The sequence below is a fragment of the Cyprinodon tularosa genome, unplaced genomic scaffold, assembly GCF_016077235.1.
Source record: "Cyprinodon tularosa strain WSP-4 unplaced genomic scaffold, ASM1607723v1 ctg738, whole genome shotgun sequence".
In the NCBI taxonomy this organism is placed as follows: Eukaryota; Metazoa; Chordata; class Actinopteri; order Cyprinodontiformes; family Cyprinodontidae; genus Cyprinodon; species Cyprinodon tularosa.
In genome coordinates, this window is record NW_024039494.1 from 88827 (window position 1) to 104964 (window position 16138).

The 16138-nt window shown below is 46.6% G+C and overlaps 2 protein-coding genes and 1 long non-coding RNA gene across 5 annotated transcripts in view; 2 read left to right on the forward strand and 1 right to left on the reverse strand.

Annotated features, from left to right (window-relative positions):
• The window catches only part of lrrfip1a (leucine rich repeat (in FLII) interacting protein 1a), a 40711-nt gene extending 38500 nt beyond the window's left edge, over positions 1-2211 (forward strand). The window contains exons 22-26 of the mRNA XM_038269750.1: positions 1216-1265; positions 1374-1494; positions 1560-1639; positions 1724-1828; positions 1894-2211. Coding sequence (XP_038125678.1) covers positions 1216-1265; positions 1374-1494; positions 1560-1639; positions 1724-1828; positions 1894-2001 — 464 coding nt within the window. The 3' untranslated portion in view covers positions 2002-2211. The remainder of the gene's footprint in view (positions 1-1215; positions 1266-1373; positions 1495-1559; positions 1640-1723; positions 1829-1893) is intronic.
• A 401-nt stretch (positions 2212-2612) lies between these two features.
• Positions 2613-3413, forward strand: LOC119772991. Its single transcript, XR_005279326.1, has 2 exons — positions 2613-2917; positions 2952-3413. It is a non-coding gene; the product is annotated as an uncharacterized LOC119772991 (long non-coding RNA).
• A 1145-nt stretch (positions 3414-4558) lies between these two features.
• On the reverse strand, positions 4559-14461 carry tyw5 (tRNA-yW synthesizing protein 5). 3 transcript variants are annotated; one of them, XM_038269768.1, is made up of 8 exons: positions 14310-14461; positions 10575-10729; positions 10372-10441; positions 5761-5805; positions 5519-5656; positions 5339-5426; positions 5146-5262; positions 4559-5080 (listed from the first exon to the last, which is right to left on the reverse strand). In XM_038269768.1, the coding sequence occupies exons 1-8, from the start codon at positions 14388-14390 to the stop codon at positions 4821-4823; spliced, it is 954 nt and encodes a 317-aa protein (XP_038125696.1). In that variant the 5' UTR covers positions 14391-14461; the 3' UTR covers positions 4559-4820. The 3 variants fall into 3 exon arrangements, with proteins under 3 accessions (XP_038125696.1, XP_038125695.1, XP_038125697.1); XM_038269767.1 differs by having other exon boundaries at positions 5146-5265; XM_038269769.1 differs by having other exon boundaries at positions 5146-5265; positions 10575-10724; positions 14310-14453.
• Between the last annotated feature and the right edge of the window lie 1677 nt (positions 14462-16138).

Here is a 16138-nt window from a genome sequence, read left to right on the forward strand (position 1 = left end):
AGATCTTCTTTCCAACCAAGAGCACCAGACTGATCTAATCAGGTCATTATGTTCAGATGGACTGCTGCTGTTGGCTGGTTGGTTGAAAAGAAAACCTGGGGCCACATGGCCCCTACTGGAACCACTTTGGCCCCTACTGGAACCACTTTGGCCCCTACTGGAACCACTCTGGCCCCTACTGGAACCACTCTGGCCCCCTGCTTTAGGGGAGAGGATCCTCAGAACATTCTAGATCTTTAGATTAGGGGTCTCAATCTTTAGGCCATCGCTGCCTCACTTGCTTCCTGAGGAGGTCCCTCCTCCCGCCCCTGAGGAGGGACCTCCTCCCGCCCCTGAGGAGGTCCCTCCTCCCGCCCCTGAGGAGGTCCCTCCTCCTGCCCCTGAGGAGGTCCCTCCTCCCGCCCCTCAGGAGGGACCTCCTCCCGCCCCTGAGGAGGTCCCTCCTCCCGCCCCTGAGGAGGGACCTCCTCCCGCCCCTGAGGAGGTCCCTCCTCCCGCCCCTCAGGAGGTCCCTCCTCCCGCCCCTGAGGAGGGACCTCCTCCCGCCCCTGAGGAGGGACCTCCTCCCGCCCCTGAGGAGGTCCCTCCTCCCGCCCCTCAGGAGGTCCCTCCTCCCGCCCCTCAGGAGGTCCCTCCTCCCGCCCCTGAGGAGGGACCTCCTCCCGCCCCTGAGGAGGGACCTCCTCCCGCCCCTGAGGAGGTCCCTCCTCCCGCCCCTGAGGAGGTCCCTCCTCCCGCCCCTGAGGAGGGACCTCCTCCCGCCCCTGAGGAGGTCCCTCCTCCCGCCCCTGAGGAGGTCCCTCCTCCCGCCCCTCAGGAGGTCCCTCCACCCGCCCCTCAGGAGGTTGCTCCTCCGCCATTCAGGTGTGGCGTGGCAGAAAAGCAGAGTTTGTTTGTTGGTCAGCTGATGGTTGCCATGGAAACTTTAAAGGAGACCTTAGGAGATGTTTCTCCACCTCTCTGTGACTGAAGGTAATAAGTGACCCTGGTCCAGTTTGGAGGAAGACCTCCGCCTCACTGTCTGCTTTAGCAGAAGGTCTCTGAAATGTGATCAGCCTAAAGCATCGGAAGTGAAATCTGAGATGTCCTCCAACCAAAGGTGGAGGTTTCTCCTCTTCCTCTCCTGATGAAGATCCTTCAGCTGATGACCGGATCAGTTGGAAAGAAAAGCTGCTGACTGCTGCTCAGATTAACGGCGTGAGTTCTGCGTTTCAGAGATCCGTCTGAGGAAGCTGGTGGACGAGCGAGAGCGAATGATCGAGCAGGTGAGTTTCTCCTGAAGGTGGCCAGATGCTCTCAGGTGGAGGTTCTGATGTTCTCAGGTGGAGGTTCTGATGTTCTCAGGTGGAGGTTCTGATGCTGTTCTCCTACAGATAAAGAAACTAAAGAACCAGCTGGAAGTGAAGAGCCAGAAGAACGGCTCAGAAAGCTCCTCCAGTCCAGATGGTGACCCTGCAGAAAACGGCAGCGACCCAAACATCATGGAGTTACAGAGTAGGTGGAGCAGAAGCGTCTGGGTTCCTCCACCTTCTCACACTAACAGCTCCTTATCTTTCCAGGAGACTCCAACCGCCAGATAAATGACCTGAAGTTCAAACTGGTGAAGGCTGAGCAAGAAGTCACGGCCTTGGAGCAAAACGTGAGCCAGACACCCGTTACTACAGTATTCACTCCTCTGACCTGCAGCTTCTGTCCAAACATCCGAGTCTCTGTCGGTCCGCAGGTGACCAGACTGGAGGGTCATGTGACGCGTTACAGATCTGCTGCCGAGAACGCAGAGAAGGTGGAGGACGAGCTGAAGGCCGAGAAACGCAAACTGCAGAGAGAGGTAACGCTCGGTTCTGGGAAAGTTCTGATGGTTCTGGGAAAGTTCTGATGGTTCTGATCCAACAGCTGCGGACGGCGCTGGATAAGATCGAGGAGCTGGAGTCCAACAACAGCCACCTGAACAAAAGACTGGAGAAGATGAAGTCCAGCCGCGGCATGGCTCAGACTCCGTAACAGAACCCGTCCGATACGGGTCAGAACCGATTCTGCCTCCACAGAAGTCCAACCTAGTCCGCACCGCGTTTCTCCCCCAACGTGCCATTCTCTACCTACAGAGGGAACTTTGCTCAGCCCCGCGCACGCCGCAGAACCCAGACGGAACACGGAACATGATGGGACACGGACCCAGACGGACCACGGACCCAGACGGACCACGGACCCAGACGGACCACGGACCCTGAACGGGACACGGACCCCGACGGAACACGGACCCTGAACGGAACACGGACCCCGACGGAACACGGACCCAGACGGAACACGGACCCAGACGGACCACGGACCCTGAACGGAACACGGACCCCGACCGGAACACGGACCCAGACGGAACACGGACCCAGACGGACCACGGACCCCGACGGAACACGGACCCCGACGGAACACGGACCCAGACGGAACACGGACCCAGACGGAACACGGACCCAGACGGAACACGGACCCGGACAGGACACGGACCCTGAACGGAACACGGACCCAGACGGAACACGGACCCCGACGGAACACGGACCCAGACGGAACACGGACCCAGACGGAACACGGACCCAGACGGAACACGGACCCAGACGGACCACGGACCCCAACGGAACACGGACCCAGACGGAACACGGACCCAGACGGAACACGGACCCAGACGGAACACGGACCCGGACAGGACACGGACCCTGAACGGAACACGGACCCAGACGGAACACGGACCCAGACGGGACACGGACCCCAGCGGAACACGGACCCAGACGGGACACGGACCCCAGCGGAACACGGACCCGGACAGGACACGGACCCTGAACGGAACAAGGACCTCAGACGAACACGGACCCTGAACAAAAAACGGACCTGGACGGGACACAGACCCTGAACGGAACACAAAACCCAGGTGGGACAAGGACCCAGGTGGGACAAGGACCCAGGTGGGACAAGGACCCGGAAGGGAGAAGGACCCGGACGACCCAGTGTGTGACCGGTCCAGCAGGACTGCCTTGTTCTGCTGCTTCAGATTCGGGTCCTACGTGCCGCGTCTCACTGACTGTTCCCTCATTTTCACCTGAATCTAAACTGTTTTAGAAGAACTTGACCTCCTGGAAGGTTCCTGACCTTCTAGAACCTCCATTGGTCCCTGTTGGTTCATTGACGGTCCACCGGAGGTCAGCTGAGGTTCTGCCACAGGTTCCAGCTTCTTACTGCTTCATGTAGTCTGTCACTGGTTGGCTCTAGTACACGCTGTTAGAACACGGAGGAACACGGAGGAACCCACAGAGACGTTCAGGAGATGTTAGCAGGAGAACCAAACACTGGGGAGAAGCTGCTCACTGTTTACAAAGCTTTAACATGGAGAACTGTAACCTTTGTGCAATAAAATATCTCTGTGACACGTTCTGCTGATGTTGTACCTGAACGCAGAAACAACCGCTGATCTGTAGCAATGAGCTAACGTTAGCGTTAGACGCTACTGAACCCTTTGAAGCGTTTTAGCGAGCTAAAGCATTTAGCTTGAAGGGTTAATGTTTAAAATATGTTAGAAGCCTCTGGATCCCTGAGAAGCTAACAGTAGCTTTGCTACAGGCAGCAATTGAAGTATTGATATTAGCATGTTAGCTCAGATAAGCTAAACCTAGCGGTTATTCTAATATTAGCCAAAGCTTAAACAATATGCTAACATTAGCATATAAAGGCATTAGCCAAAAGCAAAACTTTACAAATAAAGTTTTATTAAAATAATTATTGAACATGATGAAACTAAATTATGTGGAAAATATTCCAGGTTTTAGCTAATTAAAATGTTAGCAGTAGATCTGATCATCTCTGTAACGTCTGGAAAAACTTAAAACATTTTCAGACACTAGCTGTTGATGCTAACATGCTGTCTGTAGTCCTATAGAAGAAAAAATCCCTTCATTGTCCCAAAAATGAGGAAAAATGTGGACGTTAGAAAAAAAGTCTACGAATAAAATAATGGTGAAGAATTAAAAGATAGACAATAAAATCCTGTAAAGTGTTTTAACAATATAAAACTGGGGAATAAATAACCAATATGCAACTGTGGACATTTTTCCAGTAAATTGAAAATAGCAGCTTAATCAGAGATGTGTAGAATGACAGCAGCAGGTTATTTAACTGACGAAGGTAGAAACTGAGCAGAATCAGCATGAATGGAAGAACTGGTTGAGGTTACTGGGAACAGTGGTGGTTCTAGAGTCTTCCAGCTGCTGGGAGGAAGGATCTGTGATAACGCTCCCTGGTGCATTTAAGGTGCAGCAGTCTGTCACTGAAGGAGCTGTCCAGTTCAGCACCAGCTGAACCAGCATGGGGGGGGGGGGGTGTTATGGTGACCCTTTAGAGCTACAGACTTTGAACTTTGAACGTTCCACTGAACCCTGGAGGCAGATGAGGTGGATTTTCCTGCTAACACTAAATAATCTTTGCAAAACGGAAACGTTCATTAATATTTCCCAGAATGAGCATCGCAGTTCTGTCATGTTTGTATCCATCTTATCAATACTTCAGACAAACAGGAAAGTTACCATTTAAAATGTTTTATTCTTTGTAGCTCAGAATTTTGATAAAATTAGATTTTAGAAAGATGGCATTAAATGTTTCCATGAAAACAGTTTATTTCCATTTCAATCGTAAACAGAGGGCAGAACAGAAGCGTGGCGTCTGTCTGGACACGGCGTGGCGTCCGTGTGGACACGGCGTGGTCCTGTGTGGACACGGCGCGGCGTCCGTGTGGACGCTGCACTTTGCCACAGAAATAAAGATCAAGTCTGTCGGACTCGGCCTCACAGATCTTCCATGGGTCTCTGGGTGCGGGCTGTGATGCGTTGGACCATCCGCCGGCCGTAGAAGTCCCTGTAATCCGCCGGGAGCTGCTCCAAAGCGCCCAGAGCCTTCTCTAGGGTCTGCAGAGCTCGAGCAGCCGCCAGCGGGTCTTTGTTTCCATACGGGTCCTTCCTGTCGTAGCTGTCCGCAGGTAGGTGGCGCCAGAAGACGTTGACGCCGACTCCAAACTGAAGGGCCCGCGTGTTATGGAACCACAGCGCTGAGGAAACAGGACAGAGTGAGGCGGGTTCTGCTCAGAGCTGCTGGATGTTCTGATCTTCCTACCAGGGATGAAGAGCAGGTCCCCAGGCTGCAGGACGCAGTCGTATCTTCTCGCTTTCACAAACTCAGGAAACCGTTTCAGATCAGGAGCGTCGACGTCCAGAACCTCGGACTTATCACCTGCTGGGTCCGATCATGAACCATGTGACTGAACCGTTCCCTCAGAGCGGAACACGGATCACTGATGGGGTCTCACCGTTCAGGTAGAGGTGCAATGCATCCTGGGGGCTGAACAGAACCACCCTCTTCCTTCCTGTGACCTGAGCCAGCAGGTTGTCCATCACCTTCAGGGGGAGACCAGAGCGTTTTCAAACATCTCATGACAGCAGCACTTAGAACGCTAACAGAACCGGGTCCACCCAACACCAGTACTTACGTCATAGTGCGTCCAAAGCTGCAGTCCACAGGAGCTGATCCGGAAAACGCTGGAGAAGAACTGGTTGGGCTCAAAGAATGGGGGGATGTGGAAGTCCTCTGCCAGGTCCGGGAACTGTTTGCTCAGGACAGCCGGTTCCTGTGGACAAAGAAGGGTTGGACTGAAACCAGAACATCAGGAACTATTGGAAGAGTTCTTCAAACCATTTTGAGTAAACATAAGTCGGACTGTGAATGTCTGACCTTACGAACGTCGTCTCCCAGGGAGCGAAGGTAGTAGCTCTCATCCTGGAAGGAAGACAGTTTAGAAAAGAGAACGTCCAGAGACCCTAAGACAGAACATCCAGAGACCCTAAGACAGAACGTCCATAGACCCTAAGACAGAACGTCCATAGACCCTAAGACAGAACATCCAGAGACCCTAAGACAGAACGTCCATAGACCCTAAGACAGAACGTCCAAAGACCCTAAGACTGAACATCCAGAGACTAAGACAGAACGTCCAGAGACTAAGACTGAACATCCAGAGACCCTAAGACTGAACGTCCAGAGAACCTAAGACTGAACGTCCATAGACCCTAAGACTGAACGTCCAGAGACCCTAAGACAGAACGTCCAGAGACCCTAAGACAGAACGTCCATAGACCCTAAGACAGAACGTCCAAAGACCCTAAGACTGAACGTCCAGAGAACCTAAGACTGAACGTCCAGAGACTAAGACTGAACGTCCAGAGACCCTAAGACTGAACGTCCAGAGACTAAGACTGAACGTCCAGAGACTAAGACTGAACGTCCAGAGACTAAGACTGAACGTCCAGAGAACCTAAGACTGAACGTCCAGAGACCCTAAGACAGAACGTCCATAGACCCTAAGACAGAACGTCCAGAGACTAAGACTGAACGTCCAGAGAACCTAAGACTGAACGTCCAGAGAACCTAAGACTGAACGTCCATAGACCCTAAGACAGAACGTCCATAGACCCTAAGACAGAACGTCCAGAGACCCTAAGACTGAACGTCCAGAGACCCTAAGACTGAACGTCCAGAGACTAAGACTGAACGTCCAGGGACTAAGACTGAACGTCCAGAGGACCTAAGATAGAACGTCCAGAGACCCTAAGACAGAACGTCCAGAGACCCTAAGACAGAACGTCCAGAGACTAAGACTGAACGTCCAGAGACTAAGACTGAACGTCCAGAGAACCTAAGACAGAACGTCCAGAGACCCTAAGACAGAACGTCCAGAGACTAAGACTGAACGTCCAGAGACTAAGACTGAACGTCCAGAGAACCTAAGACTGAACGTCCAGAGAACCTAAGACAGAACGTCCATAGACCCTAAGACAGAACGTCCAGAGACTAAGACTGAACGTCCAGAGACTAAGACTGAACGTCCAGAGAACCTAAGACAGAACGTCCAGAGACCCTAAGACAGAACGTCCAGAGACTAAGACAGAACGTCCAGAGACTAAGACTGAACGTCCAGAGAACCTAAGACTGAACGTCCAGAGAACCTAAGACAGAACGTCCATAGACCCTAAGACAGAACGTCCAGAGACCCTAAGACTGAACGTCCAGAGACCCTAAGACTGAACGTCCAGAGACTAAGACTGAACGTCCAGGGACTAAGACTGAACGTCCAGAGGACCTAAGATAGAACGTCCAGAGACCCTAAGACAGAACGTCCAGAGACCCTAAGACAGAACGTCCAGAGACTAAGACTGAACGTCCAGAGACTAAGACTGAACGTCCAGAGAACCTAAGACAGAACGTCCAGAGACCCTAAGACAGAACGTCCAGAGACTAAGACTGAACGTCCAGAGACTAAGACTGAACGTCCAGAGAACCTAAGACTGAACGTCCAGAGAACCTAAGACAGAACGTCCATAGACCCTAAGACAGAACGTCCAGAGACTAAGACTGAACGTCCAGAGACTAAGACTGAACGTCCAGAGAACCTAAGACAGAACGTCCAGAGACCCTAAGACAGAACGTCCAGAGACTAAGACTGAACGTCCAGGGACTAAGACTGAACGTCCAGAGGACCTAAGATAGAACGTCCAGAGACCCTAAGACAGAACGTCCAGAGACCCTAAGACAGAACGTCCAGAGACTAAGACTGAACGTCCAGAGACTAAGACTGAACGTCCAGAGAACCTAAGACAGAACGTCCAGAGACCCTAAGACAGAACGTCCAGAGACTAAGACTGAACGTCCAGAGACTAAGACTGAACGTCCAGAGAACCTAAGACTGAACGTCCAGAGACCCTAAGACAGAACGTCCAGAGACTAAGACTGAACGTCCAGAGACTAAGACTGAACGTCCAGAGAACCTAAGACTGAACGTCCAGAGAACCTAAGACAGAACGTCCATAGACCCTAAGACAGAACGTCCATAGACCCTAAGACAGAACGTCCAGAGACCCTAAGACTGAACGTCCAGAGAACCTAAGACTGAACGTCCAGAGACCCTAAGACAGAACGTCCAGAGACCCTAAGACAGAACGTCCAGAGACTAAGACTGAACGTCCAGGGACTAAGACTGAACGTCCAGAGACCCTAAGACAGAACGTCCAGAGACCCTAAGACAGAACGTCCAGAGACCCTAAGACAGAACGTCCATAGACCCTAAGACAGAACGTCCAAAGACCCTAAGACTGAACGTCCAGAGAACCTAAGACTGAACGTCCAGAGACTAAGACTGAACGTCCAGAGACCCTAAGACTGAACGTCCAGAGACTAAGACTGAACGTCCAGAGACTAAGACTGAACGTCCAGAGAACCTAAGACTGAACGTCCAGAGACCCTAAGACAGAACGTCCATAGACCCTAAGACAGAACGTCCAGAGACTAAGACTGAACGTCCAGAGAACCTAAGACTGAACGTCCAGAGAACCTAAGACAGAACGTCCATAGACCCTAAGACAGAACGTCCAGAGACCCTAAGACTGAACGTCCAGAGACCCTAAGACTGAACGTCCAGAGACTAAGACTGAACGTCCAGGGACTAAGACTGAACGTCCAGAGAACCTAAGACTGAACGTCCAGAGACCCTAAGACAGAACGTCCAGAGACTAAGACTGAACGTCCAGAGACTAAGACTGAACGTCCAGAGAACCTAAGACTGAACGTCCAGAGAACCTAAGACTGAACGTCCAGAGACTAAGACTGAACGTCCAGGGACTAAGACTGAACGTCCAGAGAACCTAAGACTGAACGTCCAGAGACCCTAAGACTGAACGTCCAGAGACTAAGACTGAACGTCCAGGGACTAAGACAGAACGTCCAGAGAACCTAAGACTGAACGTCCAGAGACCCTAAGACAGAACGTCCAGAGACTAAGACTGAACGTCCAGAGACTAAGACTGAACGTCCAGAGAACCTAAGACTGAACGTCCAGAGAACCTAAGACAGAACGTCCATAGACCCTAAGACAGAACGTCCATAGACCCTAAGACAGAACGTCCATAGACCCTAAGACTGAACGTCCAGAGACCCTAAGACTGAACGTCCAGAGACCCTAAGACAGAACGTCCAGAGACTAAGACTGAACGTCCAGGGACTAAGACTGAACGTCCAGAGACCCTAAGACAGAACGTCCAGAGACCCTAAGACAGAACGTCCATAGACCCTAAGACTGAACGTCCAGAGACTAAGACTGAACGTCCAGAGAACCTAAGACTGAACGTCCAGAGACCCTAAGACAGAACGTCCAGAGACTAAGACTGAACGTCCAGAGACTAAGACTGAACGTCCAGAGAACCTAAGACTGAACGTCCAGAGAACCTAAGACAGAACGTCCATAGACCCTAAGACAGAACGTCCATAGACCCTAAGACAGAACGTCCAGAGACCCTAAGACTGAACGTCCAGAGACTAAGACTGAACGTCCAGGGACTAAGACTGAACGTCCAGAGAACCTAAGACTGAACGTCCAGAGACCCTAAGACAGAACGTCCAGAGACTAAGACTGAACGTCCAGAGACTAAGACTGAACGTCCAGAGAACCTAAGACTGAACGTCCAGAGAACCTAAGACAGAACGTCCATAGACCCTAAGACAGAACGTCCATAGACCCTAAGACAGAACGTCCATAGACCCTAAGACTGAACGTCCAGAGACCCTAAGACTGAACGTCCAGAGACCCTAAGACAGAACGTCCAGAGACTAAGACTGAACGTCCAGGGACTAAGACTGAACGTCCAGAGACCCTAAGACAGAACGTCCAGAGACCCTAAGACAGAACGTCCATAGACCCTAAGACAGAACGTCCAGAGACCCTAAGACAGAACGTCCATAGACCCTAAGACAGAACGTCCAGAGACTAAGACAGAACGTCCAGAGACTAAGACTGAACGTCCAGAGACCCTAAGACTGAACGTCCAGAGAACCTAAGACAGAACGTCCAGAGACCCTAAGACAGAACGTCCATAGACCCTAAGACAGAACGTCCAGAGACTAAGACTGAACGTCCAGAGACTAAGACTGAACGTCCAGAGAACCTAAGACTGAACGTCCAGAGAACCTAAGACAGAACGTCCAGAGACCCTAAGACTGAACGTCCAGAGACCCTAAGACAGAACGTCCAGAGACCCTAAGACAGAACGTCCAGAGACTAAGACTGAACGTCCAGAGACTAAGACTGAACGTCCAGAGACCCTAAGACAGAACGTCCAGAGACTAAGACTGAACGTCCAGGGACTAAGACTGAACGTCCAGAGACCCTAAGACAGAACGTCCAGAGACTAAGACTGAACGTCCAGAGAACCTAAGACTGAACGTCCAGAGACCCTAACATAAAATCCAGAAACCCTAAGATAGAACGTTCAGAGACCTTCGGGAACTGAGACTCACCTCACTCAGGAAGAAATCAGAGTGTTTGGTTTCAGATGCTCTTCTGACAAATTCCTTAAACGGCAGAGTCCTGTTTAGACATCCAGATCAGGGACATCATGAGGGACATCCAGAAGATCAGGGACATCATGAGGGACATCCAGAAGATCAGAGGTGAACATCTAAAAGGATTCCCAGTAATAGAAGCTGTCTGCTTAGCTCACCTGTAGACAAAGTTTTTGTTCAGGAAGTCCATCTGAGGCACCGTGGAGACATGGACCTTCACCTCCCGCTCACCTCCTTTCATCTCCAGATATTCAGTCGTCCACCTGTCCACACAGGGCCCCAGGTCTACGCCTCTGAGGACCGCCGGTCTGCGCTGTGAGACACAAAGGACAGTCCTTAGAGGACAAAACATGGAGGTAGTAGAACATCAGCCTGAGACAGGCAGCTGCTGATGGAGCTGTCAGAAGGTCCTTCCCCAGAGAAGAAGATCGGTCCTGAGGCTCCACCTCGTTCAGCTTTAAACCTTCACTGGTCCTGCCGTCTCCTTATGGACACCCTGGGTCTGTCCTGCCAGGAAGGAGGAGCACACACCTGATGTTCTCCTACTCCAGCCTCACCGCTGCCTCACCTGGAATAACCAAGAAGCTAATCTGCAGAAGAACCTAAAGAGAACGGACCAGTCAAAGTCCAGGATGGTGGAACAGCTAAAGATCTGAGCAGATCCACAAAGATCAGACCCCACCGTGTGGAAGCACCCTGGGAGCAGGTTCCTGGGGGCCCCAAAGAACTGTTTCCATGTATGGTTCATAAAACTGTTCCTTATTTCTGCACATTAATTATGTTTTAGATATAAATCCTTTAATTAAAACTCCATCAGAACGCCGATAATATTAAGCTCCTAGCGCCAAATCTAGAGACTTTTTTCTGCTACTGGAGACTTTGGAGACAACATCTAAAAGCAGCGAACTCTGCTCTCCAGAGCGAGTAGATTGGTAACCCCGCCTCCTGCTCTCCTCTATCTTGTCTGCTGTCATGATTCATGCAGCTATTATTTCATCCAAATGAAAAATGGAGAACAGATAAGCAGATCATGGCTTGTCTACAGTGAAAAGAAGGACTGGGTTATTTACTTTGGCCTTTTTGGAAACACAGGAAGGAGCAATCAGCTAAGTGAGCTTAGTGCTTGGAAAAAATCTTTCATTCCTTTAGAGACAGCATGAAAAGTCAGCTGAGTACAAAACATGGAGAGGAAAACAAGAAGAAAAGGGACAAGAAGAGAGGGACACAACCTAGAACAGATAATGGATGTCTATTCTATTAACATTTCTCTATCTGGAGAATGGGGCTGCATGTCCTCCCAGCAGCTGGCGGGCTTTAGGACCATGCAGCTGGTGTTCTGGTTCTGCTGGTTCTGAGCATAGATATCCATAATAAAGGCTAGATGTCTTACGGCGGAGTCTCAAACGTCATCACCGGGCGGCCATCTTACCCCAGGCAGGCTTTCTGTTGTGCTCTGTGGTACTTAATGTAAGGTGAGTGATCAGCACGAACACAAATACTCTTATCTCATTGAATTCTTGACGGATTTACAAACAGTTTGGTTTCTTACAAACGTTATGAACGTGGCTATAATTCTTGATGCTTGAACATGTGGAAATTGCAGATTTTCTTGTCGAAAAATGACTTGATCGTGCAGCATAGTTGTGCATCACGGTTACTTGCGCAAGTTATCAATAACGATTGTATGACAATTAATCTTTAGTGTAAATTACAATCTTTGTGGATGTGGTTGTAGCTATTAGTTGGCTAATAACAATAATCTGAGTGTTGTTGTATTTTCATTATTAGCCTAACGTTAGCTGGCTAATAACAAGAAGCTGCGAAGTGAGACCTAAAGTTAGTAAGTTAGCAGCTAACGTTACAGTTTAGCTAGCTGCTAACGTTAACCAGCAACTTTGCATCAGTGGAAGAGGCAGAATTTATACATGATTAATGTATGATTTCCAATCAGTGGGATCACCTTTCACATGTAAGATATGAAATTATGATTGGTTTTTGGGATAATCGTTAGTTAATTAGTGGATGTATGTACAATACAGGCTCTGGTACACAGGAACAGCGGGGCTATGACTTAATAGTATTACAAGATTGCCAATAGTCAAAACTTGAGGGAAATCAATATCCCAATGGCCCAAAAAGATAAATGTTCCCTTAATTTCCCCATGGTTATTATAAATTATTTTAATAATACAACTCTTATTTCAGGATTTGTTGTGCGACGGGCTCTGAAAAAGCTGTCCTGTGATGTCTGCCGTGCCAGCTTGGTAACAGATGCTGCATCTGCCATCAAGGACCAGAGCTACCACCTGCTGAAGTTAAATAACAATGGAGGTCTGGTGATTCCATCAGAAGGCACAGTGATGGTAGTCAGGGCAGCAGAGTGGGTTCTTCGTCAGACCTCATGTACCAGACGATCACAGCCCATCAAAGTGCTAGAGGTCGTGTACATTGTACGGAAGAGGATAGGGTCAGAGGATGTGTTTGTGCTTGGAGAGCACATCGGAGAAACGCGGTATGGCATAGACAGCCACCACCATACGCTGTTAACATTGGTTGTGTCCTTGTTTTTTAAGCTAAGGCTGCACCACATTGCCAAAATAACCAACCTTGGCTTACAGAGCAACAACATGCGACAGAAACACAATAAAACCGTCCTTTTCAAAGGGCATTAACCAAGCTATGTTTTTTGGGTCATTTTTTCATCTCTGTCTTCCATGTGTATACCATCACAGTAGTGTAGGTGGGGATTTCAACATGCTACATCTATATATACTTGTGAAGGGGACTATTGTACCAATTTTAATAGCAAATAAATTTCACTTTTATAATGGTTTAAAAATAGGAACTTTTGTGTAATTACTGATATATAATCCGAATAGTCTACATGAAACTTCACAGTGTAACCTTTAATTTGAAACCTGGATTATGATTCTACACCAAGAGGTTGCCACACAAAAAGCCTTTTTTGTCAGTATTTCAAATTTATTATAACAGTAATATTTATATTATAAAAGTATTTATGTAAATATAAATAAATTAGGACTGTGAAATAATTAATCACACTCAAATAAAAGTGTTTATATATATATATATATATATATATATATATATATATATATATATATATATATATATATATATATTTTATATACAATATATATATATATATTATTTATATTATATATATATATATATTTTATATATATACAATATATATATATATTATATATATATATATATATATATATATATATATATATATATATATACACAATATATATATTATATATATATATATTGTATATATACAATATATATTATATATATATTGTATATATACAATATATATATAATATATATTGTATATATACATTATATATAAAATATATATATAAATATATATTTCTGGGACCATATATATATGGTTGCCATTCTGTACACTGAGTTTTAATAGCATATATTGATTTAACATAAATACCTTGTGCATGTGTATATTTATTGCACCTGTATGTTCTATTCAGTGTTCTTTTCATATGAAATTCCATGGTTATAATTATTCCTAAGTGCGCAGTATCACAACTACATGTCTGACTTTTGTTTAACAAACCAAACAGTTTGAGAATCGTTAGACAATTGAGGAAGTTATGGTTATTTCAGTACATGCGCCATTGAAACACAATGCTATGAATGAGCGAGCTGCCTGTGGTAAGATGGCCGCCACGTGCGGACGTCGACCCCCATTGGCCAGCAGCGCGGACGAGACATCTAGCCTTTATTATGGATATCTATGGTTCTGAGGTTCTAGCTGCTGTGTTCTGTTTGCTCCTGCAGAGGGAGGGTGTTCCACTGAAAATGGTTCCGCTGATATTTGCTTCCTGTGGGTTTCCTCTTACCGCGGGATAAACCTGCTCCAGAAACACCTCCCGGTCCGCTCCGGTCCAAACAGGCACCGCCACATTTTCCTGCAGATCCATCTCAACTCATTCAGGCGGATTTTTCTCTTCCGGAAGCTGTGTGGTCGGACCTTCCGGTGGTGTTACATTGTTTCCGTCCCTGACTCCCGCAGAGGAACTGATTGGTGTTAGAGAATCTGAAGGCGGCAGCTTTTATTCATTTATTCATTTATTGATTTATTGATTAATTTATGCTTTATTGCGGTTTCCATCTAACATTACAGAATGAATCAAGCATAGATATACAACAGTTGGAGAAACATTGGACAATTATAGGTGAAAGAATAATTATAAGAAAGGCAAGACATAGAAGGTAAAAAAAATGAAATAAAATAATAAAATAAACATAAAATAATAATAGCTAGGGGTTTACATTGAGTTTACGGTCATTTACAAAATGTTATAATTTTTATACCAATTTTCTTCATAAATTTAAGTGATTGAAAATAAAGTTCTTTGAGAAAAACGTGAATTTTGGTTTGATCCTCATGTTTTTGTGAATGAAAAATGTCCCCATGATGAGTAAAACATTAACGGCTGAGTCCTGCAGCTTATCTGTCCTTTCTAGTCCAAACAAAACATTTTGTTTGTCCAGATGAGAAGGAGAATCACATTCAGATGAACACCAGAAGCAGAAATCTTTCCCGTACAGACAGTCTTAAAACAGGCGACCAACAGTTTCACAGAAGGTTCAATCATTTTCGTCAAAAACCAAAACGGAGCCTCAGAAATTCCCTGGAAGGATAAATTCCAGCGATTATTTTGAAATGACTTCTTTAACCTTTGGAGCAACAGGAAACTGTAGATATTTATTCTGCAGTTTTCTCTTTTGGAAAATGTTTGGAGATAAAGTTCCTGTGGGATGAAATTCCCTGAAAAACAAACATAGTTGGTCAGTTTTCTATCAGTAACAGACTGAATAACAGAGAGGGAAGTTTAACCTGGACACGGTTTAGCAGCAGGTTGACATTATGATCAGAGGCTGAGGAAGAGCTTTGATTAATATATTATATTGTTTTCTGTTATTTAGTTTGAATTTAGAGCAAAGAGTTCAAAAGGTAAAAAATTCCCTTTGTCATCAGGAATGTGATTATCGACCAAAGACCACTTTATAGCAGCGCCTGGAAAATAAAGACTTGTTCCTGAATAGGACATATGGGGAGTTCTATAGGGGGGGTAAAGTTATGCTTAAATATTAGTTTCCAATAAAGTTAGATGCTTTGATGAAAAGAAGAAAGATTAACAGGAAGTTTCTTTGGATCAAAATCATATTAATTTAAGTTAATTCCTCTTAATTCTCTAAATAATTTGGAGGGGATATGAAACCAAAAACTATTTTCATTTTTCAGAAGCTTTGGAGTAAAACTACTGATTGGAGGATTTCTGGTATTTTATTGCTGTTTTTACGGTCGTATCATCAGTTAGTTGAGTTATGGTGATTTCGTTGCCTGAAACATTAAGTTTCTCAAAATCTGCATTTTTAATCAGGAAGGAAAACATCTGTGCTGCAGTGATGAAGAGTAAAGGAAAAATCCCAGTTTAATGTTTTTTTTGATAGATTGTAGAATAGATGCCAGGTGGCGGTCAGATCACACTGTTTGTTTCATTGTTCAATGTTTTTATTAAATTGAAACGTTTTGGTCCAAAGCAGAATAATTCTGAGGTGCGGAACAGGAATCTGTGTTCAATGGCATCAAAGGCTTTAAAGAAATCTAAAAATAAAATAAAACTTTCATCTTCAATCAGATGATTATAGTCTAGTAGATCAA

Excerpts from the sequence above, each read along its gene's own strand:
- tyw5 (XM_038269767.1), bottom strand. The coding sequence starts at position 14,390 with ATGGATCTGCAGGAAAATGTGGCGGTGCCTGTTTGGACCGGAGCGGAC. Across the intron at positions 5,806-10,371 it reads CTGATTTCTTCCTGAGTGAG|GATGAGAGCTACTACCTTCG; the intron begins GTGAGTCTCAGT and ends TCTTCCTTCCAG. Across the intron at positions 5,427-5,518 it reads AGCTTTGGACGCACTATGAC|GTGATGGACAACCTGCTGGC; the intron begins GTAAGTACTGGT and ends CTCCCCCTGAAG.